At 42.1% G+C, this 27,160-nt stretch overlaps 3 protein-coding genes across 5 annotated transcripts; 2 read left to right on the top strand and 1 right to left on the bottom strand.

The window, feature by feature from the left end:
* Positions 1-153: 153 nt before the first annotated feature.
* On the top strand, positions 154-5,666 carry il12b2 (interleukin 12B 2). 2 transcript variants are annotated; one of them, XM_077560900.1, is made up of 7 exons: positions 154-2,004; positions 2,167-2,242; positions 2,930-3,154; positions 3,251-3,353; positions 3,964-4,139; positions 5,077-5,225; positions 5,328-5,666. In XM_077560900.1, the coding sequence occupies exons 1-7, from the start codon at positions 1,885-1,887 to the stop codon at positions 5,475-5,477; spliced, it is 999 nt and encodes a 332-aa protein (XP_077417026.1). In that variant the 5' UTR covers positions 154-1,884; the 3' UTR covers positions 5,478-5,666. The 2 variants fall into 2 exon arrangements, with proteins under 2 accessions (XP_077417026.1, XP_077417027.1); XM_077560901.1 differs by having other exon boundaries at positions 154-2,242.
* A 1,498-nt stretch (positions 5,667-7,164) lies between these two features.
* On the bottom strand, positions 7,165-9,233 carry LOC144048708 (uncharacterized). The gene is made up of 3 exons (XM_077560953.1): positions 8,601-9,233; positions 7,257-7,594; positions 7,165-7,189 (listed from the first exon to the last, which is right to left on the bottom strand). Exons 1-3 carry the CDS (start codon positions 9,231-9,233, stop codon positions 7,165-7,167), a joined length of 996 nt encoding a protein of 331 aa, XP_077417079.1.
* Positions 9,234-11,355: 2,122 nt separating this feature from the next.
* hic2 (hypermethylated in cancer 2) lies at positions 11,356-27,092 on the top strand. 2 transcript variants are annotated; one of them, XM_077561608.1, is made up of 2 exons: positions 11,356-11,494; positions 24,367-27,092. In XM_077561608.1, the coding sequence occupies exon 2, from the start codon at positions 24,429-24,431 to the stop codon at positions 26,190-26,192; it is 1,764 nt and encodes a 587-aa protein (XP_077417734.1). In that variant the 5' UTR covers positions 11,356-11,494; positions 24,367-24,428; the 3' UTR covers positions 26,193-27,092. The 2 variants fall into 2 exon arrangements, with proteins under 2 accessions (XP_077417734.1, XP_077417735.1); XM_077561609.1 differs by having other exon boundaries at positions 11,367-11,486.
* Positions 27,093-27,160: the final 68 nt, after the last annotated feature.

Raw genomic sequence — 27,160 nt, 5'->3', positions numbered from 1 at the left:
TTGGGTGATATGATTATTTGACATGTATTATCAAACAGAGCGGGGGCTGTTTTAGAAGGTGGTGGGGCTGTCACAGTGACAAATGAGAAAATCCGTTTCTTGACACTCATCATTTAATCAGATACAAAGTGGAAGTTGAGTAGCGCAGATGAAAAAAAAAAACATTTTGACCTTCACAATCTTAAATTGAAGAGCATAAAACCACAGAAAGGAAGATGTCAACTAAACCGAAACCTACATGTTTAAAGGACACTAATGTCACACATTATAATATCTATTACTGAATAAGTAGCAACAACAATCTTTTCCCTCCCAAAAATGAGTTAGGATAGAAAATGTCTGGATGGAAAATATCAAACTAAACAACACATAGATTCAAATAGGAATCAAAATGCTGTGTCTCAAACATTACCTCACCACAGCATTAAAAACACTGATACCGGAGGTTTATGTTCATGTCAACCAGGTTTGGGCTTTAACGGAATACGTTCTACATAATCGGTATACAAAAAATGCAACATTGTGAGCAAACTGGCTGATCATTCCTGACATTTAGCATGTGTTGGGCTTCCCAAAAGCAGCCAGTTTCAGAGCGATATGGAGGGAATGAAGTATTCGTTTTGAATAAACGGATTCCTGCGGATCCTTAAATAGTTTTCAAAGCCATTTAATCCATAAGTCTTAAAAAAAAGCCTTCATTGGCATTTTGGCTTAAATCAATCTTAAGTCTTAAAGCTTAACAAACAAGTCGGATTTTTATTGTAAATAGTCTCAGATCTCAAAATAAATTACCATTATTTTAAAAAATTACTGCGTTAACATTAGAAAATCATGATAACGAGACCAACAAAACATTGATGTGGTTTTGGCGGGGACTCTTAAGAACAGATGCATTTGTGGCTGCCATTTTGACTTGTCAATTGTACTAATATTTAATTAACAGTGCTTTATCTTTATTAGCATATTTAGCATTGGAGTATTCCAAAAATGAATCAAATTACATTTTAACATTATGGTACTTTGATTACATTAGCCATATTTTTAAACAGGTAACTGCATTCAAATTAGTAAAGTAACCCTCCCAAACCTGATGCCAACATAGTTGGTGATTGACAATGATAACAGATGACACAAGCGCAGCCCTGCAGGAAACATGAGTTGTTGTTTACAACATGAAACCACTTATTTTACACGCAGGCCAAGAAGTTGTTCCGCGCGTGAGCAAGTCTTAAGATTGCCCAAAAAATTGCAATTGACCACGCAATGAATAAGCATGGAAAGTCCTGTCTGAGATATCCCTCCGTTATCTTTTCTCGGAGATGTACGTAAATCACATATCACTGGTGTCAGGCCGAAACCTCCTCCTTTTTTTCTCCATAAATCTTAAATCTTAAACTAATTGCTCAGTCCACATGTGTGTGTGTGTGTGTGATGGTTGTTGTTTTTTTGTTTTTAATAACTGACTGATATAGAGTGCATAAAATGGCTTTCTCTCTTTGACAATAATGACTGAAATCGTTTTTTTTGGTCCCCTGAAGAGTGATGATCTTGGAGGTACAAGTATTCAGCCAGTGATACTGTAATACTACATATATGTACTACACTACCACTCCATGTATTTTTATGGATCATTCCTCCTGATCCAAAGCCATCTGAAAGCTCACTCTATTTTATTTTTTATATCAGAAGCTGTAGATCACTTAACGGCAACCCCCTTCCCCACTGAGTACTCACATTAGCTCTTTACTATTGTGCAATTTCTTATCTGATTTGAAACCACGCGGCTACTTTTTCCTTCGTCATATTCAAAATTCAAGCAGTTTCCTGTCACGTCAGTGTTTTTGTTTACTAGGTTTCTCGGTCTCTCTCACTCCCACGTTGTTGATGCTTGCTCTTGTGCAAGTGTATAATAATGAGTCTTTGCGACCACTCGGTGCATATGATCATCAGCAACAACTGGACTTTAGCTCTTCATTTATTTTTCAGTATTGTTTCACCAGAATGGTAAGTGAAGAACATTACATGCTTGTTTAAAATTACTACATATTTTGGATTGTGTAGTCAATGATAATCCAGGTAGTAAATGGACAGCCCTTTTTTTTTTAAGAAAAAAAAAGCTTTGTTTCATTATTTTGAATTGCTAATATTTCTCTTCTGATCTTTCAGAGATCAATGTGGGTATTCTGCCTCCTGCTCATCAGTCTTATGGGAGCAAATGGACTCGACTCCTTCCCAAAAAGATGTATGTTTTTACGTTTTATGCATTATTATCCTTTCTTTGTCTCCGTATTGCAGTGGTGGGAAGTAACCAAGTACAATGATTACGTTACTGTAGATTTTTCAGGGATCTGTACTTGATTGAGTATTTATTTTCCTTCTTTACAAAGGAACACCACAAAGTGAAATGAGTTGGTGTAAAAAAAAAATTAAAAATATATTAAAAAAATTTTGGATAAACATTTCTGTGCAGTTTTCCACTAAAAACAGCTGGGGAAATGGGGACAAACCCAAACAGACAAAAAAAAATTAAACTCATAACTTTATTTTTTTATTTTTACGACACATAAGAAAAAATATGATTTATAATGGGAGTCAATGGGCCAAAATTTGGACATTTTTACTCGTGTACTATAAAAAATGTTTCCCACATATAATAATGACAATAATATTTTTTACATTTTGTACAGTGCAATTTTGAACTCCAACATGTTTTGGACGATTGGGTGCAATTTCAGCTCACTCAGTGATTTTTTTCATATGCTTTATATTTGATATCAATATTAATAAAAAGCCCCAAATTGGACACTTTCCTTACGAGGGTTGTTAAAATGCCCTAGTACCTGATTCTGTACAGTGTGAATACTTTTACCACCGTTGCCATATGGTGAGATGGTCATCATCTTCTTCAACTTCATTTTCTTCCATGCAGTTGTGGCGGCAAAGAAAAAGAACACTTTCACATTGCCCTGCGGTGTAACATCCAAGGAAGATGCCACATGGACGTTTAATGATGAGAACGTAGTCCAGAAGGCTGGTTCTAATCTAGTGATTGATGGGGTAGGCATGCCCTCGGTGGGAAACTACACATGCTCGAACGGAGTGGAGAGCGTGTCCACTTATCTCCTGCTGCAGGACGAGGACGAGAGAGATTTCGGTGAGATGACACTAGTTTAATGTGGCCCAAAAATTCACTGATGTTCTATAATTGGTTTTATTTATTTTTGTTTATTTTTTTAACTGTGTCTTACAGATTCTTTCCTCACCTGTCGTGCCAAGTCTTACAACTGCACTATTAGCTGTGAATGGAAAGACCCCAAGTACAAACTTGTACGCCTTGGACTGGGCCATCATTGGTAAACAAACATACATAATTTTGACTCTTCATTAAAGTGGGGTACACACATTATTGATGCTTATATCAGAGACACACACATTATGAAAAGAAATACGAGATGACCAAAACAGCATACTACATACATTTCACTGCTTACAATCGTAATCTGCTCCTCCAAACCAGATGTCTGTCATAGTAGCAAGACTCAATTGTGAGAGGTAGGATGGTGGCACAGGGGGGCATCCAGGAGGAGACTCTCTGTAATTTCCACTAACAACCCACTACTCCCCAACATACAAAGCTTGCCCTTATGCAGGGCTTTAGTGCCCTCTTGAGGCATCTTAGGGCATTTCAGAAGCACTGAGATTTGTGTCCGGCAAATGTACCGCCTGCACATTAATGTATTTTCAACCAGACAATTAAACAAGGGTTGAAAGAAAATGCTGGCTCTAGATCAAACTCTTTAGTTGTCTGCTTAGTCATTTGAATCTATCAACAAAACAACTAGCACAATATCAAAGGCATAATGCACAGGCTTGGCTGTTTGAAATATCGATTTTTTTTTTTTCAGAAATTGGGGCGCACACACAGTGGAAGCATCATCTTGATAACTTGCATTGTCTCCACAGCCTCGAAGGAAACAAGTCGTGTAGTTGGGAGATGGGAGATGGGAGACTCCACTTTGAGCTGACTCACAAGGTCTCACCTTTCTCCGAGGAGCGTGACATGCTGGAACTCACAGCCCAAGCCATCACAAATTACACCCTCCTCAAGAAGACCAAGCGATTTTATCTTCGAGATATCAGTGAGTCATTGTAGCTGGTGAAGGGACACAATTGCTGAGGAAAATGTTTTTCATATCATGATACAGAGCATATTTCTTTAACAGGAGAGAAATATTATCAACAATATAAGTCATTATTAGTATTCATCATTTATTTTTTCTGAACCCCTTCATATTGTAAAAGTAAAAGGAAAAACAAAAAAGGACCACTGACAGCTCGTATCGCAAAATAACTCGTCAGTTGGGTCGCTTTTATCACCGCCATTGTATTAGAATCAATAGACAGTTAAATAGCTACACAGTAAACTCTGTAGAGTAATTTTAACTATTTAAAGTAAATTTGACTCTATTTAGAGTAGGGCCAAATAGACTCAGTCTTAGATTGCTATAGAGAGTAAAATAAAGAATTGGAAATAAATAAAAGCCACTCAAGGGTTGAGGAAAGAACTCACGACCTTCAGCTTGGAGGACTGCCACACTACTACCTGAGCTATGCCCCTCCTACTGTTTACTTACATCCAAGAGAAGACCCAAACCATAGTTTTTGGACTCTTGGAGTTACGAAGATTCCAGTTGACATAAGCAATATACTAACACACAGCAGGAGCTGCGTGGTTCAGGGAGTAAATCAGCTGTCTCCCCAGCTGAAGGTGGTAAGTTTGCTCCTCAACCTTTGTGCGTCTTGTATTTGTTTCCAATTCTTTATTTTGCAAGTGTAAATATTACTCTAAAATGTATTATATTTGGTCCCACTTTAAATAGAGTCAAATTTACTCTACAGAATTTTACTGTGTAGCTAGCTATCTTAATCATAATTTTGTAAGCTACTTTTCTGTTCTCTGCTTTGATTCTGAATGTCAGATAGATAGATAGATAGATGGATGGATGGATGGATGGTTGGTTGGTTGGTTGGACGGACAGATGGACGATGTATTCTTTTTTTTTTTATTGTGCCCAGTACAACCAGACCATCCTCAAATCGTCAAATGTCAAAAAAAGAATGGCAAAGTCAACCTGATCATCGATCCTCCCTGCACCTGGTCCGCCCCTGGCAGCTTCTTCCCTCTTGAACATGAAGTGAAATATAAGCGCACAAGTGGCGGACAGGTGAGATGCGTGCAACATCTTCTCACACAAAGCTGGATTTTTTTTTTTTTCTTCCTCGGGTAATGTTTTTCTAACCTCTGTCGTTGCATTTGCCTCTTTAAGGAAATGAACGTCCCGCCTTGCTCGTCACCCTGCCCCCTCAATCTCCCCACAAGAATAAGCAAGTGGAATCTGAAGGTTCGCTCCCGGGACCTGCTGGTCAAGTCAAACTGGGGCAAGTGGACTGACTGGAAAATTGTAACCTGCAGCTGACAACACTGTCTGCCACAGCATTTGTCAGAAATTCAGTGAAATGTCCATAGTGTTATGGAACATCATTATCGAGCACTGACATTCTGACACTAAAACTGGTTAGAAATTAAGCTAACTATTTATTAACGAAACTATTTTTGTCGTTACTCCACCAGCTCCTCAAATAAATGTTTTTGCTCTCTTTCTCCATTTCTTTTGTTTGTATTCAATTGAGTTCAATATACACAGCCGTTCACTGACTAGTTTTCTGTCTTTGTTCATTGAAAGTTTTGATTTGTATTTACAATGACACCTTGATTTACGAGTGCCCCAACTTAAGAGTTTTTCAAGCAACGAGCTGTCGCTTGGTCGATTGGAACAAAAATTTGAGCTTCAGATACGTCGGCGCGAGTGAAATGAGAAAAAAAAGGAGTGATTTAGAAACTGTCATGCCCTCGCACGTGGGCAAGGAGAACCACATGCACGTGAACTTTCAGACATATACTGGACAGGACAAACTGTTAAATCCAAAGATGAGAATGAGAACACCCACTTGGAGCTGCTGTCGGCCACAAGTCACGCCCAGACACGCAGCTCCTGATTTCACTCACAAGGCCATGCCCTTTTAAGGCACACATTCAAAACACAACTATTACAATAGCCACTTTGCAATTTTTTTTTATTTCTTTTCATTTTTTTAAGTATATTTTTTATACAATGCAGTGCCAGTTTTCTTTATTAAATCATGTAAAAATGTGGGTGGTTTTTTTGGAGGTGTTAGCAAGTTTAATGGGATTTATGAAATTCATTTCAATTGGACCCCCGCAACCATTGTGAGGAATAAGCAGTTAAGAATTTTTTTTGTATAATATTACTTTATGCATGTATTAAAGTACCGTTATATGGAATTATGGCTGTATGTTCTAATAGTAGTTAGTACGTCTGCCTCTGCAGTCAGATCTTCCAAAAGGCCAAAAACATGCATGTTAGGTCAACTGAAGATTCTAGGTTGTGAATGTTTGTTTATTTATTTTGCCATCTGAGCCTTAAAACAATTGCATCAAAACTAGCCTAGTTATTATTAATAGATAGCCTACTGTAGTGTACATGAAGTGAAATTGTCCATTTTCATCACAAAGTCATTATTGTGATGGACAGTGTGTGCTCTTAATGATTCATTTAAAAAAAAATGAAACAACTGTATGGAGAAAAAAAACAACTCTTTAAAAAAATTCCATCGCCACTGAAAGGGAGCTGTCCTAAATACTTGGATTTGTATACACAATATTTTTCTTTCTAAAAAGTACAAGTTCTCCAACATGTCTCCAACAAGTCATCTTGCTTGTTGTGCTTTTTTAGATTTAGACCAGCCCCAATAAAAAATACACACGTCCTATTCACGCGGGGATAGGGACACAAATAGCAAACATCGGCATATAATTGATGTCCATTTTCTAAATGCATTGCAAAAAAAATTTGTTTTTTAATCTCCCAAAAAAATCTTGACAAAATGCTAATCACCAATAGGCCTAAACATATTTGGAGAGGAAAAAAACGCAAATAAATGAATGCGCGGGTGCCACACCGCGAGTATGCGGGGGTCACGCTAGCCCCTGCTCGTTCATTCCGCAAATATTTACAATATTCTAATTAAAACAATAGCAGCATCCTCGTGTGTCATGCGGCTTTTTTTTTTTTTTTTTTATCGTCACACCTTTGAAGTCAAATCGATTCTGCAACAAAAAGAAAAACATGGCAGTCATTGTGGAATAAAACTGTCAGTATATATTCGTGCGTTACCTGGCCCTCCGTCTGGGGCACACCCGCCTCCACACGAGCCTCCACACTGCCCTTCTCAGGGACGGACTCCCCCAAATGTACAGAGCCGGAGTGACCAGCGCGTTGAGGCGCGCCATGATGGCGAAGAGGTTGGTGGCCTCGTTGCGGAACCGGAGCCCAGTTCGGGTGAGCTGCCTGACGATAATGTTGACGAAAGAGGGACACCACAGGGCCAGGAAGCAGATGACAACGAAAACGATGATGCGCAGCGACTCCCTCTTGTTGTCCCGCTCGGCACTGGGCGGCTCTCGGGCCAGGTGGTTCCGGGCGATCACGTACAGCTTGACGGTCATCAGCACCTTGACCAGTGACGGCATGTAACCAAGTACAAATACTTTTGCACTGGTCTTGTATTTTAGCTTTTGTGTGTAGTCACTTCACAACATTATTCATTAAGAAAGCTATGGAAACACGTTGTTTTGCTAAAAGTCGGTGTCATCATCAATATCACGCCATCATGAAAAAATAACAGAAAATGAAACTGATGTCTAAGAGTAGAAGTGATCAAACATTTTCACAGGTAGTACAATGAAAAATTTGAATACAATTTTTTTCATTGGATATTTGTGATCGCAAGTGGCACATTGTTCTGCTGTGTGTGTGTGTGTAATAAGCAAGGTTATTCGAAAAAGAATAACTAAAACTAAAATGTAAAAACACTGACGATATAACATAAAAACTAGAGTGCCCTTTAAGAAACGATTTCCTAATTTTTAAACTAACTAAACTATAATTATTTTTAAAATGTCCTTGTCAATTAATTTATACGTCAGCTTTTGGCATTGATTTTAAATGTATGTACTTATTCGCGTATTAGCCTATTGTAGAGCCATACTGAAAAAGAGGTTGAACAATCATTTAAGAAGTGCAATTTACTTGACTTTATTCCACTAAATTTATTGTGACCTTTTTGAAATCCTGCACTTGACAAATAGCTATTTCGTGTATTGAAAAAAATATAAATTGGGATGTTTTTTTTCCTCTCCAGATGATACCAGTGGCCTACCTATGAGTAGGCTACTCAACTCTGAATAGTCGACGATACTGATACCGATACCAACAGTAGACTACTTAAAAAAAAACAATTTTTTTTAAATTTTATTAAAATTAAAAAAAATAAACTAACAAACAAGCTCCAAATTAACTAAATTTGAAAAATAAAAATCAAACAAAATAAAAATAACTGTTCTATACCCTCTTTTTCCTTTTACTTAAGCATGCTACTGAGTCAAATCACTACTTTTACCAGTTTGCTTTTTACACAAGTATCTGTACTTTTGTGTTTGTATTTTTGCCGAATCTGACCTTGACCAACACGATGATCTGCAGGGTCATGACCCCGAAGGCGTTGATCTGGGCCGCCTTGGAGATGGGCACCATGTTCTGCACGGTAAGGATGGAGTAGGTGTAGATCCAGCAGAAGGCGCAGACGCCGATCACCAGCGAGCGGCTGATGTAGCGGTCGTAGAAGAACGGGTAGCACACGGCCAGGTAGCGGTCAAACTGGGCGAACAGGAAGGTCAGCACGTTGACGCCGAGGAAGGAGGGCAGGATGTAGAAGGTTCCGTTCCGGGACGGGTAACCCTCCTGGACATCAAACAGGCCCAAGTAGTAGACTGAGAAGCCGGTCAGCGTGTCGCTCACGCTGGTATTGAACATGAAGATGAAGCGGTTCTGGACGCGTAGCGAGCGGCTGGAAGCGATGCCAAAGGCCACCGAGCCGGCCACCAGGACCGCGCTGGTGGCGAACAGGATGTGGAAGATGAACACCAAGAAGTCACCCGCAGAGTCAAAATCGACCGACAGGGAAACGGTGCCGTTCAGGAGCATCATCACGCCCCCATTGCCGAGTAGAGACGACAAGCCTCCCCGGTACCTTTTAAAGGTAACATCCTGACCCCTGTAGTTGGCAAGGGAGGGGGGTGGAACAAACGCCATGTTTTTTTTGTTTTGTTTTTTTGTGAAGTGAAGTGCAAGTAATCACATGTGATGAGGCCTTGCCGCAGAGTCTCGGTGGGATCTTTGGGATAATTGTGTCTCAAGTGTCACTTGTGCTTGTTGACTCCTTTTAACTTCATTTTGTTTACAATACAAAATGGGTGCCAAACTCATTTTCATCATTTCCACTAATTAAACTTTTTAGTCCCCCACCATGACCAACAGTGAAATACCGATCTTTGTAGTGTTAATCATAAACAGATAGGCCTATAATCTGTGATGTTATTGGTTTGAGATTGGTAACCTTTCATTTTATACATGTATGCTTTATTTATTTGTCGATCTACATGATGAGTTGATGAAGAAGTGCAGTCTTTGTTTACATGTTTCATGAAACATAAAGGGATATGTATGAAGTGGTAAAGACAAGATTTGTTTGCACTATCGTAATCTGCGTTTTAGTTCATTAGATCATTTTTCCAAAATCGTTTGGCTCTACTTTTCAATACTAAAAAAGGTCCTGAGTTGTTTAACACATCTGGGTGTAAATACCATAAGATAAAAGCTGGGCTTTGAACTTCTCACATTCATCTTTCTTTCTAAAACCAATCTTTTAAAGGGAAAAGTGTGTAGAATTTTTAGATTGTTTTCAATGTTCATTTGTTTGAAAAACTCGCAATTAATTTCAAAAATATGCAAAAAAATAGGTGTTCTTCACATCAACATTTTTTTTATATATAATCGTAGGTCTCGTAGTCACTAATTATATTACATGTGTCGTTCACACAGGAGGTTGACATGTTTCACTGTCATCTTTCTGAGACGTGTGGTCTCTCTGAGGCACCATAGCTTCAAATTTAGGTCATTCCATTCTATTTGTTCACCACTAGATTGCACCAAATTCTACACACTGTCGCTTTAATCTGAGGTGCAAGTACATTTTTTCAATATGGAGCGATTGTGTCTGGTGTTCAGAGTCAGTCATTTTTTAACTTTTCAACCCCGCCCCACACTATGAGGCCGCCACACACACACACACACACGATTCTATTTGCAGTGTTGCACTAAAATTTTTATTTATTCAATATCTTTCCTCTATCTATAGCCTACCAGTAATGTCGACTGACAGGCAGAAAAATTACGTACGCTATCGTTTTATGGCAGAAGGCACAATAAATCTGTTGCCGTCACTAAAACATAATTTATCAATTTGCGAGTGAACTGAGATTACAGTAATATTTTTTGTGACATTTTTGTTTAGTTGTGTAAAGTATCAATTAAAATTGGGAAACAACGCTGAAGGACTAGCGTGAAAAAAAAAAAGATATGGCAAGAAAATTCCTCTTTCGCGGCAGTATATATTTGGAAATAGAAATTGCAGTTTTCTCGGCGGCCAGCCGGTGTCAGTAGAGTGCTTTTGCAGAACGCCATCCATCCTCGAACGAGCAACTATATTCCATGCAAAATCGTTATTGATTTTGAACACCTCACAAGTAATTGATGTTCTACGCGCGTGGCAATTTTTAACCAGTTATCTTTATTACAGACCAGCCACGAGACACCTGAAATTAGTGTTATTCATAAGAGTTTGTAAGAGGCAAACTGGAGGGGTTCTGTGCTAAGAGGAGGAGCCAATAAATAAAACCGCTTCCGCACATCTGGTGGCCACTTTTTGACCCCCAAGCCCAACTGCTTGATTTAGCACTCACTCTTCTGACCTAGGAGTTTACACAGTATCACCCAGAAAGTGAAAAGTAAGAAAGTACTCTCGGCTATGCTTATGCTGTACATTTCGCCTCATTTTTATTGATCATTCTGACTGTGAAAATAATTTGCGATAATTCAATTTCCGCTTTCTTTTTTCGTGTTACAGCGTTTGCCAATTAAACGGGACGTTCATTATACCTCGTTTTGTAATTGACAGTTTTTGGGGCCATTTTATATTTAGGCTCACTAGGGAACATTTCTGCCTTGCGACTTTTTGGAGTGGGCATCCGCCTCCCATCTTTGCAGGTACCGCTGCTGCCACTGCCAGTGAGCGAGCGGGGAGGGGCGGGCTGGCGTTCGTACTCGGAACCCTCCCACAGTGGGCTGAGCTGTGTTTCTCTCTAGCGCTGTACTCCGGGCTGGTTCCTATTCAAATGTGGGTCAGGGGTGAGGAAGCGTAACGTCATAAGCTTGCAACATGGCGTCCCGAAGGCTGTGAGATGAGCAAGAGGATGGTAAAGAACGCTTGAGAACCACCCTACCAATGTAAGAAGGTAATTTGAAACGACTCTTTTCCATCTAAATGTATGTCGATGTGCTTGTGAAACGGCTGCTTTTGTGAGGTGGGAGTTCCTCCGTTTGGTGGGTTTACAGTGTTGCTCAGGCGTTTTTTTTTCTTCCTACGGCGTGCCAACAAAAAAGGGGGACTACGCTGGTGCGGATTCTGGCTTCTTTGCTGCAGGCTTTCTTAATGCCGAACCCCAGATCTATCATTTATGGTCTCCTTTACAAAGTTAAAAAAAAAAAAACGTAACAAGAATGGCTTTGCAAATGTTGCGGTTTATGTTGGCACGGTGGGTTTGCAAGCGATGCCTCCCTCCGGGCTAGTGTGGACCCAATCATCACCAAGCTGGTAGAACGACACATCTTATTTCCTTGCTTTTATTACACTGCGCTCACTACTGTACATCGTCTTAATGCAACATTTACGCTTGCAATCTGCTCATCGACTCCTGTCGTCTCCCTCTTGATGACGAAATATGACCAATTGTGCGGATTCTACGCAACTGACGCAATTTGCTCGCCGAGCTGTAGCAGCCGATACTGAATGTATGGCGCAACGTGCTTTGTTTATATTCAGGTTAATCCACCTTTTGTGCAACGTAGGGTCAATTAAAGCGATTTAGCAGCAGCTACTGGCAATTAGACTCACGCAGCACTGTGTGGATGAACAGCAGTGTATACGAGCTCATATCGCCCATCTTTGGTTTGCTACCAAAGCAGCGGTGCTATTCTGCATTTAAGTCAGGCTAGTAGATCTCTAATTCAAACCCCAAACAGCTCATTCGTTGAACCATTTTCCTCTCAGGTGAGCTGTTTGAATTCTCAGGTGATTTAGTGTTGCTAAAAGTACCAAGGGGCATGGAGATAATAAGGCGTAGGAATGTCAGTAATGTAGGTTCCCTTGACTGGCTCTTGTTTTTAGCTGTTTTGTAACGTAACGCTTAAGTGCATTTTCCAGTTTCGGCTGCCAAGCCATTACGCCACATATACAGCTTGATCACACCTGGGGGCTCAAGCTCACTGTGACTTGAAACACAGAAATAGTCAATGAACCATGTTTGTGTGGAATTTGTAGTTCGGTAGAAGCAAACCCATTTGATCAAGTAGGTGTTTTATTTCTATGCATTGTACACTGAACCGGCACATTTAGCGTTGTTTTGTACATTAGTGTGCTAACTTAACGTTGACCTAACAGGTAACAATTGCTCGAGCCATTTTGCAAATCGTTTTGCGAAAACAAGATACAATTCAATAAACAAGTATTCATTTAACTCAATTCCGATTACCATGATATGGATAATTGAGAAGGACTAGACAAAACTTAAAGAAACAACAGTTTTTACCAAGCACATTTGTTGTTGTTTTTTAAATAAATATTGTGACAGTAAGTAAAGAAAGACTCAAGCAATGATGCTATTAGCACTGCTTGTTGCTTTTAGCTATTTGTTGTGACTACATTTTGCTTCTGCAATGACTAATCAAATAAGTTCGGGGGGGGTAATTTTTCCAAACGGACTAATATTACTGCAGTCTTTCACACACACACAAAAACAAGTTTGTCAACACAAGGTATCAATGTTAGCTAGTTAGAATGTACTGGAATCCCCAAGGACAGACACAGCTGCCAGTGCTTTTTCACTCGCACGCAGACCGGCTAACAATTATCCATTTACCTACCACGCCAGGCCTGACTTTTTAAAGCCACACACAGTCAAAGTCACACAGATACAGTCTGAGGATGCTGACCTCAAGTGGACAACAGTAATGCCTGCACCTCACATGCACATGTTGTTTAATAAAACAGAATCGAGCTTTATCCGCTGAATTAATCGATGGGATGAACAGTAGAATAATTGATTCTAAAAAGTATATTCCATTGTCGCGGCCCTAGACTATTTATCGTTGCTTCTACCCTTTTACAATTGCAAACCGCTCCATAGGCTGGGCTAAAACTCGGAGGGCAACTTGTTTTATTGTGCTGTTCAAGGCGTGATGAGGCGAAAGAATGGAATACATTTTTTGCCTTTATGATCTTAATTAGCGAAGGCTTGTCAAGCTGCTGGGGACGGTCGACTTCTCGCTTTGCCGCCAGCATTTACTTACGTTGTAACATTTAACAGTAGACACACACATTTTGTTTATATCATGTGCCTTTTATTTGCAAAGATGGCGTCGCTTTAAAACCGCTCAGCACACCTGCAGGTGCTGGTTGGCCGCACGCCGCCTGCGTTGCATTTAATCTGACTCCTCCTCCTTTGAGATGCTTAAATCGATGTGGCACCTCAGCCACGTTGAGGATGAACAGATAATCAGTTAAAAGAAAAAAGAAAGAAAAAAGTTGGAGCTGTGCTTTTTTTATGGCAGATTTTTTTTTTTTTTTTTGGGCAACCTGTCATTTTACCAAAATGGCCAAACATCTGTGCGGTGCAGCTGTTAAATCGTCAGCAGATGTACGTTCAGCGTCAATTTAGGCTTTTGCATCTGCTCAAGATGAGTCAACTGATCAGTGCGACAAGCTTAACTGATCACTATGGACTACAAAGTGGGGCCTGGAGGTTAATTTGAGGCCCGTGTGTGCCTCATGATCTGCTACCCCCCCTCTTAACACACACACACACACACACACACACACAGTGCCCTGTGTACATTGTGATCATGGCTTACAGTGGCGTGTGTAGGCAGCACAATGCATTAAGAAGGTTACTTAGTCTATATGTTCTGCTGACATGCGTTCAAGGACTTAAAGGCTGGGCCCTTGCGTCCATACAAGACATGCGTGTCCTGCACCGCCTGTTGGAGGACCGTTTGATTCGTTCAGTGTTCAGAGCACCCTGGAACGGGGTTGTTGTTGCTTTCTTTAAGAAGAAGAAAAATCAGTCTTTAGAATGTACAGTATGTCCGATAGCCACAAAGTTATGCTACGTTTAAAAGGTGGAGATTGATGTAGTAGCTTTGTTTATATGAAAGAAAAAGATCTTTCCTTACCTATCATGCTCTCTGTCTATAGCCAAAGCAGTTAGCTTCAGGTCATGTGGGCGTGCTGTGTGGGGGGGGATCTGGCCAACCTTATCTCACCAACAAAGTTCATTCTTCCAAGAACAGAGTCACTTTATCATACCAATCATATGTTCACTGACTAGTTGATTGCTTTACTTCCTCACACACAGAGAGATACTACACTACCTTGATGTGCTGCTGGCAGGCATGATTTAGTTATTTTGTATAAACAAATGAGGGCAGATTGAATAATGCTAGCAGCAGTTTTTTTTCATGAACACTGTAGATAAGGACATTGTGTTACATTGAGTCCTTAATGCGTCAATTTATTAGTTATTTGATCGATTAAAAAAAAAAAATTCAATTTTTTTTTCCTATTTTTTGGGGGGGGGGAGATCAGATATGCCACCACTCTAGGAGGAGTGGGGCTGTGGCGGGAAAGATGCACTTTCGCATTGTGCTTTCGTCAGCAAAGTTGAGACTGCGCATGTCCTGATCACAAAGGCAGCAGTGGTTCAAACCAAGTGAACAAAAATCTTTTTAGCAGTGCTGAAGCTCGGTACGGGCTGATATTAGATTCTGGTGGTATGATAACTTTGAGCAAAAATATCGCAGTCAATCATATCGTGGTATTAAAAATAAATGACTGCTCTTAAATGATTTTTTGTTGTTGACATATTTGGATAAATAAAAATAGCATTTTTCTTTAGTGACCACAATAAACCAATTTTATTTTTAAACATAACAGTACAAAAGAACACGTGTCATGTTAAGTCATAAACAAATGTTAACCTTATGTTTAATTCTTCTTACTAAGTTACTGAGTCCCATCGTTGGTGAGTTATTTTTAGAACAGACCCGTCTGCTACTCTTGTTGTCCTTGGGGCTGACTAGTACCCACACTTGACTCCACTTTGAAAAGGAGGCTTCACGTTCAGCCATAAATCATAAAAACATCCCATTCTAAGTTCCCAACCCATTTCAAGGAAGTGTGGAATATTTAGTTAAGTATTAAAATGAACAACAAATTGATGTTCTAAAGGTATTTCAGCATTATTGTGTCACTTTATGACCTCGAAATTTGAGAGAGAAAAAAATCTCTTACACCCAATACAAAACTAATCATACTGTTATACTACCTGTGTGTACATTATTATATATAATAGAAGTATTTTTGGTTCGTGTGTCCTCCAGCGTTGCACTGCATTTGGAGTTTAATGCACATGCCCCATTTCCAGCAAATAACCACGTCTTTAGGTATTTTTGAAAACTTAATAAAAAAAAAAATCTCCATATGAATTCTGGCTAGTGGCAACATAAATTGGATTGAATCAATTGGAACTAGGACTGTAATGTACTGTATGTGAGTTAGCGTATGTATGCGCGTCAGAATTGACCAAGTTGAATATCGGGGTGTGTACTTTCAGCCATTAGTAACTTTGTAAGTTTGCTTCCTGTCAGTAAACTCAACATACTGGTAATTTCTAGAGCCCATTGAGAATAAATTGATTAACTAGCTGTTCAATCGTTTTAAAGGCTTTAGAAGTTTAGATCCTTGCCATTTGCAAAAAAAAAAATGCAGAAATGAATCTTCATCCCTTTTATCTGTGTGCGAACAAACTTGTTTTATACATAATCGCTTATATGTCTAAAGTTGAATAGACTTGTAGATGTGCCATGTGCGAAATGGAGCTTTCCCTTTTCTTCCCTGACTACACAACACTGGCACATATGGGGTACGCAGCGGCCACTGGCCCCCCTCCTGTGATGAAATGGACGGGGCTCCTTTCATTCCATTGCACCCTGGGTAGGACTTGTTTGTCTGCAACACGGATGAACTGCCTGACACATAAAATGAGTCTTAATTGGAAGGCTTTGACCCTACCCACAGTGGAGATACTGTAATGCATGCATTTCCCTCTTCAGGCACGCACCACTGGGGGTAGTATCTCCTCACTCCACACTGGCATTTATATCCAACAATCAGATTACATTCGCTCTCCTGCATATTACCACTGGAATCAAATCAGTGTTAAGCGTTCCCATTGATGCTGTGAATCAGGTGTTTTACACAGTCAAAGTGTAGCCATTTTATTGTTATTATTAAAGAAAAGCAATAGATTGTGTCTGTTCTCTGTGGAACGGCAAATCTTCTTCAAATTAAACAGTGTCTCAAGTCTCTGCATTAAATCACATTCTCTCAAGATGAGTTTAAATCAATATACTGTGGTATGTGGATCAATGGTATGGCTTTCTGCTGGCCAGTTTGTAGTATTAAACAGAAAAACCTGATTGGAAGGACAGAATCCTTGTCAGGGCGGAAATTTTGATCACGAATGGCAGGAGTTGGTTTTGGTTAAAGTAACACTGTATTAGCAGACAGGTCACACAAAGCAATCAGGTTCCAACTAGTTATGAATAAAAAAAATCACATCTGTAGGTGAATGCTAGGTTCAAAGCTAACTTGCCAGGCATGTCTATGTACGCAGCTAATGAGCTGCGCTTCCTAGCTGGCGTGGATCCTCTATAACGAATCTTTGCCTTTCTTGTGGCTGCATATAAGCAACACTTAGGACAAGTATTGCTACTGTCACCACAGGTGGACAAGGAGTAGCTAACGAGCCGAACAAGAAGCGAGAACAGATTATAGAAAGGCCATGCTAATTGCTAAGATAATGTGGAAGGTAGAGTTGTGAAACGGCAGAATAATTGCTTCGGTGTACAGAAACCTTTTCATAGCAGTCTGGCTGGAGCCGGGTTCAAGCGGAGAACAACTAGGAACAACAAATTAACAGTTAAATTAATAAATAAAAAAAGAGAGAAAATAATGGAACAGTAAACGCACATGCCCGAAACACGCAAATTAATCAGTTACTCCATACTTCAGGGTTAGAATGGATGAAGAACGTAGAAGGTTGAAAAGTATGTTGGTCTATTACGTTTTTATGATATCAGCAATGGTATTTGCATTTGTTTGCACAATTTGGCACCATAGTTTGCTGAGTTTTTAGATCTATATAGCGATGGGTCCCAAAATTACATGATCTTGTTTTTTTTGTTTATTTGAATCATTTTAGTTTTGCTAAGCTTAAATGATACGGCATAAAGATACATATAAAATGATCGTTGAAAAATATTGCATTATATCATGAATATACATGGCCAATGCTGGTTCTGGCAGGGCAACCACAGCATGGCTCATGTTGGCCCGACAGGGTCACCACCCCAAAAAGCTTGAATTTGTAGGCTATATTGTTTAGCCTATCAAAAAAACTACAACTGATGTACAAACAGTATGATCTTACATTTATGTGCAATGAACACAAACAATTGTTATTAAAAAAAAAAAAAGCATGTAGTCTTACACATAGTTACGTATCACTTATGTGTGTATGATAGTAAGGAGTAGTTCTTACTTTTATTGCACCAATTTAAAAACCTTAAAAGGACTGCTTTACACAATCCGTGTAGCAATATTGCATTATTAGTTATAGCTTTTAATGTTTTGATGGTATGATGTAATCTTCTGTCATGTTTGTAAATGTTACTGACTGTTGGGCTGCAGCTATCGAATATTTGGGATTTCAGATATCCTAGTTAAAATTGCATTAAATAATCGCATACTCAGATAAAAATATATTTCAAAAAAACAGTTTTTGTTTCAATAAAGAACAATGATGAAAACATAAGAGAAAATAACACATCATTTCACTTAATAATATAATAACTACTGTTTTTGTTTTTTTGTTCTCAGACAATCAGCATTTTTTTTTTAACTTAAATTTAAACTGTGCATATTGGCAAACTATTTTTGTCACTAGAAATATTGGGTTATAGGGCAAAGTAACATTAGAACCACAGGAGTGATTTTTGCCGGCGAAAATATCAGTTGAGTAAGCCAGATTTGTTCACACATTGATCAGTAGGAACTTCAACTGTGCCAGGCTGTCAGAAAAAGTGTGCAGTCAATTTTTCCTATTAAACTGCCTTTAAAAAGTAGTCCGACTATTCTTGCTGTCCTGTATGCTATGGGGTACTTTTTTAGCTGCTAGCTCCTAGACACCAATGATGGCAATGGGCACCGTAAGTCAGTGTCGGTGTAATTAGAGTTTTTTTGAGTTCTTAATCAGTGATTGAACATGATTTGTATTGACTCTTGTGAAAACAATTTGTGACGCCGATATAAACTGGGCCTAACTACAGTCAGGAAGACTCAAGATTTCTGACCATTATTGCTTAATGTTAGCAATCCAAGCGCTTATTTCAAAGTATTTGCACTTTTGCCTCAACTGCAATGATTATACATCATGGATGGTGTGGGATTACAGAGAATCTTCCTAAACCAACCGTTTGAGTATGTGCCTTCGTGCGGATATGTGGATTTCTGCCTGACGCAGCACATATTACTCAGGTGTAAGGAAACCTAATAAGCGAGAGGATTTGCGAAAATGGGCAAAGCTCAGATGCTGTCTTTAATCTCCTTATTGTGAGCTTTCGTTTCACTCACGAGGGAGCGAGTGAGAGAATTGAAACCCTGTTAATTGCTGCCGTGCCATCCGTAGTCCATCTTGGATCCGCCTTACCCATGCAGCCCGCTGTCGGCCATGTTGAAATGGCTCGGAGGTGGTTGCTCACTGTTTGTATTTCAAACTGGCTTTGTACCATCCCCCTAACCCTTCCCCCCCTACTCGCTCTGCCCACCAGCAATACTCTCTGGGTGTGTGTGCATGTGTTGTAAGTGCACTGTCTCCATGACTGTGTGTGCGCGCGCGTATTGAGGGGCCTGTACATGCGTGCTTTGATAGGCTGTTTTTCCTTTTGTCTTCCACGGCACATCTGTGTCTTACCTTCTTATCACCTGCCCAATATACCACAGTGCCATGTTTTCCAGTCATTGTTGCTAAAAGAAGTGACTGCTTAGACCGCTGAAAAGTTGAGTTTGTTTTTTAAATTCAGGCCCGTCGTCTTTTCTATTGGATGTAAGCAGATGACCTTTCGCAGTAGTGGGGCGTGTTTTGTTATTGCGCCACAGGACTTTGCCTCACCCTTGCCCTTTTCGCCAGGCTCCCGGTCCTCTGTTCTGGAGATTAGTGCCACAGCCCACTGCTCCCTCCGTCACCTTCACCGTATGAAGTTTGCTGCAGTGCTCTCCTTTTAATCCTTAGCTTCGTTGGGGGGGGGGATGCCACAACAGAAAGCAAGCACTAAAGGGTCTTTTATAGGATACTGTTTCGAACTGAAAATGTATTACACCTACAGTCTGTGTTGTTTTCAGGATGTTTTGGAGCCTGGAGTGGAAAGTTTTTTTTTTTTATGCCAAAAACGTCAAATATATGGACTAAATTATGTAAACGCTAACAATCACCCAAATCTATGGTCTAACCAGTCATAATTGAGATGTGATTTCACGTTCATCAAATTGCTGCTGTGTTTTTGTTTTTTCTCAGACACCTGATCTTTTTTTTTTTCTTCCTGATCATGTTTGTCAAGTCTGGGCAAATACCGCTGTCAACCTATGAGTAGATAGCCGGAAGAAGTCAAGGTTGAGGTAGAACAGTGGGGTGCTTAAGAGTTTTTAGAGCGAGGCTGCCCCTCTATCATTAAGTCACGGCCTGTTTTTGAAAAGGTCAAAACTGCAGGCAAGGTAAACTGATCCTCCGGCTGCGGCCTGAAGGGCAACGTCTACCCTGGTCTCCACTCAAAGCCCCCCTGAACTGGCTTCACTTGGTATGTGGGGCTGTGTTTGGTCAGAGCACGTCTTGTTTCTTAAGGGTCAATAATTCCTTTAGGCCCTCCTGCCCAGCTATCTTGACATCTCTCAGCTTCTCTGCCAGGACACATCATGCCTTTTAGCAGGGGGGATTAGAAAATGCAGGAATTAACCCTGCTGGAGACCTACCACCAATTATGCAACCATATCCAATTGTGGTTATTAATCTAGGTACAACATTTCAGTTAATGCTTGGATCCATCCTGCAGTTTGTTACATCTGTGGTCGGAGGTGTAGGCAATAAATAAAGCTACCCGGCTCACAGATGGAGCCGTAATGAAGGTGCAGGTCTATTGGCAACCCCCACCTCCTCTGGTATTAAGCCTGTTGTCTTGGGCATCACCAAAGGAAGAGGAGCTAGGCCTACACGTGTCCCACCCTTGCTGCATATAGATCAGCCGTAATCCATTAGCAGCTCCCTGGAATCCAGCCGGCAGAGCACAGCACAGCACCGGAGGGGCCAGGGGGAGCTGGTAGCCGTGTGGGTGATGGGGTTGGGGGAAGACCGAGGGATGAGAAAATTAGGGGGGTGGGGGAGGTTTTTTTCTCTTCCCACCCCTCCCTCTCTCCCCTGTCTTCTGTATGCTAGTTCTAGGCTCCTTTTATGTCTGTTTGTTGGAATAGCCCCTCAATGCCGCCACCCATAAAGCCTGCCGAGGTGTAAGCATGATCGTAAGCGTTAAGCTAGATGCTTGAGTGATTATACTGTAAGGCTTTCCTGGTTGGCATCATGGAAGCGGGTCTTTCTTTGCGCCATCAGTGCCCAAAGTGGTAATTGCCGTACAAACAGGTAGCACATCGGGCTATAAACTGCAGATCTGGGTTATATTGTATTTTCATCAGTGGCTCGTTATGATACATGTTGGGGAGTGTGAAATCTAGCCGTGCTATGTCTGTATGCCTTCTGGGAGATCCGTGAAGGTTGGGAGGTTAGATGAGCGATAGAGAAGCAGCGAGAGACGGGGGAGGGGATGAAGACCATGAGTAAAAGTGTCAAAGCAGAGCAGGCAAGCCCAGGCCTGGACCTGGTCTATAATGATCACTTCAGCTGATTTGTATCAGCCAGGCCAACTGTTCTAACAGAGCCAGACACCTCCAGTTAACAATTCTTGCTACATTGGGTTTGTGTTCCAATCCTGGGCTAACGATGCTTTTGTGTTTTGTGTTTGCACAGGATTGGAATACCGTACATTGCGTTACTGCCAGGTCAAAAGCCCTTTAAGATGGCTGTGATGCAGTTTGTCTTGACTTTACTCTACACACAGAACTGACTAAGAGGCTAAAAATTGGGTAGTTCACTTTTCGCTAAGACCTGTATTCCCGGAAGGACAAGCACTTTGCGTGGTTTGTTTTACTGCAAAGTGACACCTAATGATGTCAACTACTTGTACGGCATGTATGTTACAGCTTTTTCAGCTGTTTTTGCATTGAGTTGTGTGCAGCAGCTCATCATGGGAGTTGCATCCCAGGACCCACCGGGATTAGCCAACCTATTTTTTCCCCTTTTTACATATATTATACAACTTTAAAACTCAGAAGACCAAATTCAAACCATGTATGCGAGGTGCAGGTATTATTTTTTGTCCCCTGGGGGCTGTCACCCTCTCATTCTATACTGCAGTGTCTGTGACTTTGAATGTGTGCAGCTTTAAAAGCCGAGGCTTGGTCTGTTGAGTGATGCAGAAGTCGTCGAATGAGAGTTGCTGGCTCTCGTCGGCCCATCTGCGTGTTGAATCCTGGGATGCCAGTTGTGACCATAGCAGATGCCGTATAGATGGCGTTTATGCCACGGAGGAGGCGGGCCTTATGACTTCCTGGTTTTCACACATCAGCTTTGTTTCCATTTCCTGTTTCCGACGTGTGGGCCGCGTCCCAGTTCTTGCGCTCCTGCATTTATGCCCCTCGGTTGCGTGTGTCCGTCTCAGTTGTCCGAAGCATTTCATAGAGTTGAGACGTCGGGGGGCGCAGGGGTGGGGGTGCGAGTCTTGGAACGCGGCCAATGGTGGCCGGAAACGACGCTGAAGTGTGAAACCCGGAAGTCGGAAGTCCGTGGCATCTAGACCATTAAATCGATTATATCTGCTTATTGTGGCCCTTCAAACATCGGCCAAATGAGCAGTATTATTATTTTTACTCTTATGTACTTGTCACCTTTTACAGCAGTTGTAGACAAGTGACACTGGTCTCATTTATTACTCTATGCCCTAACCTTCTATCCCTTAGTACTGAATATATAATAAACTTTGTTGATTTAATAGGTCTTTCTATGGACCTGCCATTAAAAAAAAAATATATATAAAAAAAGTACTGTGATATCTCTAAAAATGTTGTTTTGTAGATGAAAGTTCTGTGAATGCAGTATGTACCCCAAGAAAAATACACTTTGACAGGATATGACAGAATCGCACAAGAAAGCATTTTTGTTGTCGTTGCTGGATTTCACAGTGAACTGTGGCTTACGTATGGCATTTATTTGGCAGTTTAGAAACACTCTGGTGATATTTAATGGTGATATATACCATTAAATATCTCAGTTGGCACTGCGCTGACATGACTCATATCCTCATGTACAGTATATGCTGATTGAGGTAAGCAGCACTGTATAATCTCTTGTAATGCAGTACACAGTGCTCTGAGGGGCATTAATGATGTGCGTCCATATAACCAGCATGACCCTGGGCTTTAGAAAATGGCGAGCCAGGGGCCTTTTGTCCAGTTGCATGGCACGGACTTTGCTCAACTCTACTCCTGGATAACCACTCGCACTTGTATTTGGGATTAATTTAAATGACTTATTTTCATGCCAAGTACAATACTTACATTTTGAGTATTCGCTGAGACCAACGGTTGATACTTGATAATGCCATTATGTGTTGCATATGGGAGTGCAACTGGCATCAATGCAGGTCAAAATTGCATCTGTACAAATCTAACAGTTGAGACCTCTTATGGACATTCTCATCTGGATTCTTGTACCTCATCAGTAGCAATGATGTGTTTAATTATTTATTTAATGTATAAGAGTTGTAATTAAGGTGTTTCCCAGTGACAAGTAAATTGTTCTTCAGCGTTTTCATGTCAACGATGTAGGATTAAAAAAACTAACTGTACACATGGTAACTTGTTTCCTGTTTGTCTTGTATTCTATTGTATCCATTTAAATTTGTGTTCAACGCCACACTAGAAACCGAGTGTGGCTGTACTGGAGGTTAAAAGCGAAAAAGTTGTGCTAATTCTGTAAATGACGGAGAGCCTTGCTGGAGGATCGGGTGGTGCCGTCCTTGTCTTTGAGCCACACCCTCCACCCTCCTCCTTGCCCCAGCTCCTGTGTAGTTTTACCTGCTCAAGTGTCACCTAATCCCCCCCCCCCCCCACACCCCTCGGTCCTGCCGTGCCACCGACCCCCACCCCCAGACAATGGGGCAGAGCTGACATTACCATGACCTAATGGAGAGTCGGGTGAGATGAGTTTCCAAAGAGGGCATCCCACTGAAACCAGAGTTATCTCGGCTGAAAAAGGAGGCCCCTTTTTAGGAAAGTAGTTACTTTATCCTTTTTTCCCTCCACCCCTTTGGCCTTTGTGCAAGAACAGTGGCAAAATGTACAACCAGAATTTGATCTATCCATGGTTGCAATTTGTTTTAAATGCAAGATGAGAGGAGGAGAAGGTTTCCCGTTTCTAAGCTGACGTGATTATGTGGCACATTTGGCCAATGTCTCTGCGAGAGCTTAAAGCTTATATAGATGTACTCACAGGAACGGCAATCACACGTTGTGGTTTATTGTTGGTTCAAAGGCACCAGCTCTGTTTTCACCTCTAAGAGGTTTGATGGCCGTTTCTATGTTTGTTGGATTGCACAAAAGGCAATTTTATGGAGGGGTGGGGCATGAGCCAAAAAAAGAAGTGTGAATCCCAGATTTTACTTTCGTAAACATTTTGAGAGAGGTTTAAGATTCAACCAAATTTCAAAACGTAGCATTGTGCTTGATTGGCCTGATCTTCATCAAGAACTAGCAAGTACTTTTTCCATTTTCTGCAAAAGTGTGTCAATTAGAAACCGCAAACTCATTCATTTTTGTTCTTGGTCTTTACAGCTTCAGGTGGCGTTGGTGTAGGAAGAGAGCGAGCGAGACGGAAGGAAAGAAGGAAGGTGGAAATGGAACTGCCAAATCATGCCAAACAACTGCTGCTGCAACTCAACCAACAGAGAGCCAAGGGCTTCCTGTGCGATGTCATCATCGTGGTGGAGAATGCGCTCTTCCGTGCCCACAAGAACATCCTGGCGGCGAGCAGCATCTACTTCAAGTCTTTGGTCCTCCACGATAACCTCATTAACCTCGACACAGAGATGGTCAACCCCTCTGTGTTCAGGCAAGTTTTGGACTTCATCTACACCGGTAAGCTGCTCTCCTCGTCGGACCAGGGAAGTGAGCAGAATTTCAGTGCCCTCTTAACTGCAGCCAGCTACCTCCAGCTCCACGACCTCGCTGCCCTGTGCCGAAAGAAGCTCAAGCGCAGCGGTGGGAAACCCCTGCCTGGTAAACCTTCCACTCCTGGCCCCCTTAGCCGCTTACGCCTCAATAACCAGCGCCTTTCCTCTTCCACACCTGCTGGTCCCAACAACCACTATCATCCCACCCCTTCGGACGCCGACCAGCCACAGCCAGATGAAGGCCTTCGGGACAAGCTCTCTGACGACGAAATGTATATCGGCAGCTCCGGGAGGAACGGCAGTGGGGGGAACGGAAGCACTAACGGCAACCTCAGCAGCGGAGGAAGTGCGGGTGAGCCCGATCTGGGGCTAGACCTGACCAAAAAGAGCCCCCCCTCTGCTGGCACAGTCACAGACGCCCTGAGCCCTCACAGCAACTCCCAAGAATCCCCTCAATCTGCCTCAGTATCCACTACCAACAGTGCCTCACTGGATGACTCTTCGACCACCCTCCCCAATGCAGACATTTGCAGCTCTGACCCCACTGAGCTCAACTGCACTTCCAAAGCCGAGAACACCCAGCACGACGGACCCCCGCCCCACAAGAAGTATCGGCAGGGTGGGCGCAAGAATGAATGGCCCAAGAAGGAGGCGTCAGGGTTGAAGTCTGAAGATCACGACAGGCCGCTAGTAAACGGAGTGATCGTGGGGCCCAAAGACGGCCGACCCGGCGGCGGCAGTGCTGGCAGCTTCAACTCCGACCAAAACCTCCAGTGCAAAGATGAGGACGAGGGGGGAGAAAACGGCCAGGACCACAGCGAAGAGAGCGGTCAGAGTGACGGAGAGAGCGCAGGGGGCAGAAGAGGAGGAGGAGGAGGAGCAGGCGCTGGCGCAGGGCACCAGAACGCCAACTACGTGTACCGCCAGGAAGGTTTTGAGCCAGCATTCGGCGACAACCTCTACGTGTGCATTCCCTGCGGGAAAGGCTTCCCTAGCTCGGAGCAGCTCAACGCTCACGTGGAGACGCACACAGAAGATGAGCTGTACATCAAAGAAGAAGTGGGGACCTATGTAAAGGAGGAAGACGAGGAGGAGGCCGAGGACCTTTCCACCCCCGTAGGGCCCTCCAACTTGGGCTCTGAAGCTCGGCCCTTCAAGTGCACTGTTTGCAATAAGAGCTACAAGGACCCGGCAACGTTGCGGCAGCACGAGAAGAGCCACTGGCTCACCCGGCCTTTCCCTTGCAACATCTGCGGCAAAATGTTCACCCAGAGGGGCACCATGACCCGCCACATGCGCAGCCACCTCGGCCTCAAGCCCTTCGCCTGCGAGGAGTGCGGCATGCGCTTCACCCGCCAGTACCGCCTGACGGAGCACATGCGCGTGCACTCCGGGGAGAAGCCGTACGAATGCCAGCTCTGCGGCGGCAAGTTCACTCAACAGCGCAACCTCATCAGTCACCTGAGAATGCACACCTCGCCCTCCTAGAAACGCATCAAGCCAAAGAACTCTGGGAATAGAAAAACAAAACACTCGCTCGACAAAGAAGCGCACATGCACACGTTCAACACAGTTCTATTTCGCTCGGTTTACGACGCCCCGGCTGAATTAGCGTTGTTGCCATACTGGACGATGGCGGTGATGTCAGTTCGAGGATTGTGTCACCATCAGTTTTAAGTGACGTACGCTCACCTCTCAGGAGTTCTAGAGGGACAGTTTACTCTTTTTCTCTCGCTATCTCTATCTCTTTCTTTCTCTCAGCCCAAAGTCACAAAGCCATGGCGTCGTAGCTTTGTGGCTTTTGGTCTTTCAAGGCCGATAAATGTGAATGTGGGTACCAATGTAATGTCCAGCCCTTGTCACCCCCCCTTCCCCAGCCCCCAAAAGGCTTCCCCTCCTCTACCTTTTTAAAGCTTTTTGCTGGTTGTCTACGGAACGATAACTCAAGAGTCCCCTCTGCTCTCCAGCGCTATTCTGACCAAATAGATTCAAAGAACCCAATGAAACCAATACTGGCAATAATTTAGCAAAGAGAGTTTTTGGAACTCCGACAGCTTTATAGCCTTTTTTCCTTTAAGCGATGGGGCATCTTGATGTAAGACGAAGGGGTGACTGGGTTCGGGACCATCTCCATGCTTTAACTGATAGAAAGTTCCAGGAGGGATCATGTAAAGTCAAGGTTTAGTTTTAAGACAGGACAAATATGCTAAAGAGTTCCCTCCATGGCTGTTGACAGTAAAGGACGTTCACTCTTTTCCCCCCTCTTGCCTGTTAGTGCACCCGGCAACCAAACCCGGTTGGGAAAAAGGACCCCCTTTGAGGTACTTGTTTTACTTAAAGAACTTATAATGTTTCAGTGAATGTTTAAACTGGAAGGTCTTGGGTTTTCTTGTGGATGGGAGGGATTGGGTTGGGAGGGGGCTGTTTTTAAAGGGGGATAATAAGAGGGTGTTTTA

Source organism: Vanacampus margaritifer, chromosome 3 (genome assembly GCF_051991255.1).
Source record: "Vanacampus margaritifer isolate UIUO_Vmar chromosome 3, RoL_Vmar_1.0, whole genome shotgun sequence".
NCBI classification, from domain to species: Eukaryota; Metazoa; Chordata; class Actinopteri; order Syngnathiformes; family Syngnathidae; genus Vanacampus; species Vanacampus margaritifer.
This window is presented reverse-complemented; position numbering and strand designations above follow the sequence as displayed.

Bases quoted from the DNA above. Each gene is read 5' to 3' on its own strand.
- il12b2 (XM_077560900.1), top strand. From the start codon at position 1,885: ATGCTTGCTCTTGTGCAAGTGTATAATAATGAGTCTTTGCGACCACTC. The intron at 4,140-5,076 runs GTGAGTCATTGT...TATTGTGCCCAG, and splicing joins ATTTTATCTTCGAGATATCA to TACAACCAGACCATCCTCAA. The intron at 5,226-5,327 runs GTGAGATGCGTG...TGCCTCTTTAAG, and splicing joins AGCGCACAAGTGGCGGACAG to GAAATGAACGTCCCGCCTTG.
- LOC144048708 (XM_077560953.1), bottom strand. From the start codon at position 9,233: ATGGCGTTTGTTCCACCCCCCTCCCTTGCCAACTACAGGGGTCAGGAT. The intron at 7,595-8,600 runs GTCAGATTCGGC...TCACTGGTCAAG, and splicing joins AGATCATCGTGTTGGTCAAG to GTGCTGATGACCGTCAAGCT. The intron at 7,190-7,256 runs GTAACGCACGAA...TTTTTGTTGCAG, and splicing joins TGCCCCAGACGGAGGGCCAG to AATCGATTTGACTTCAAAGG.
- hic2 (XM_077561608.1), top strand. From the start codon at position 24,429: ATGGAACTGCCAAATCATGCCAAACAACTGCTGCTGCAACTCAACCAA.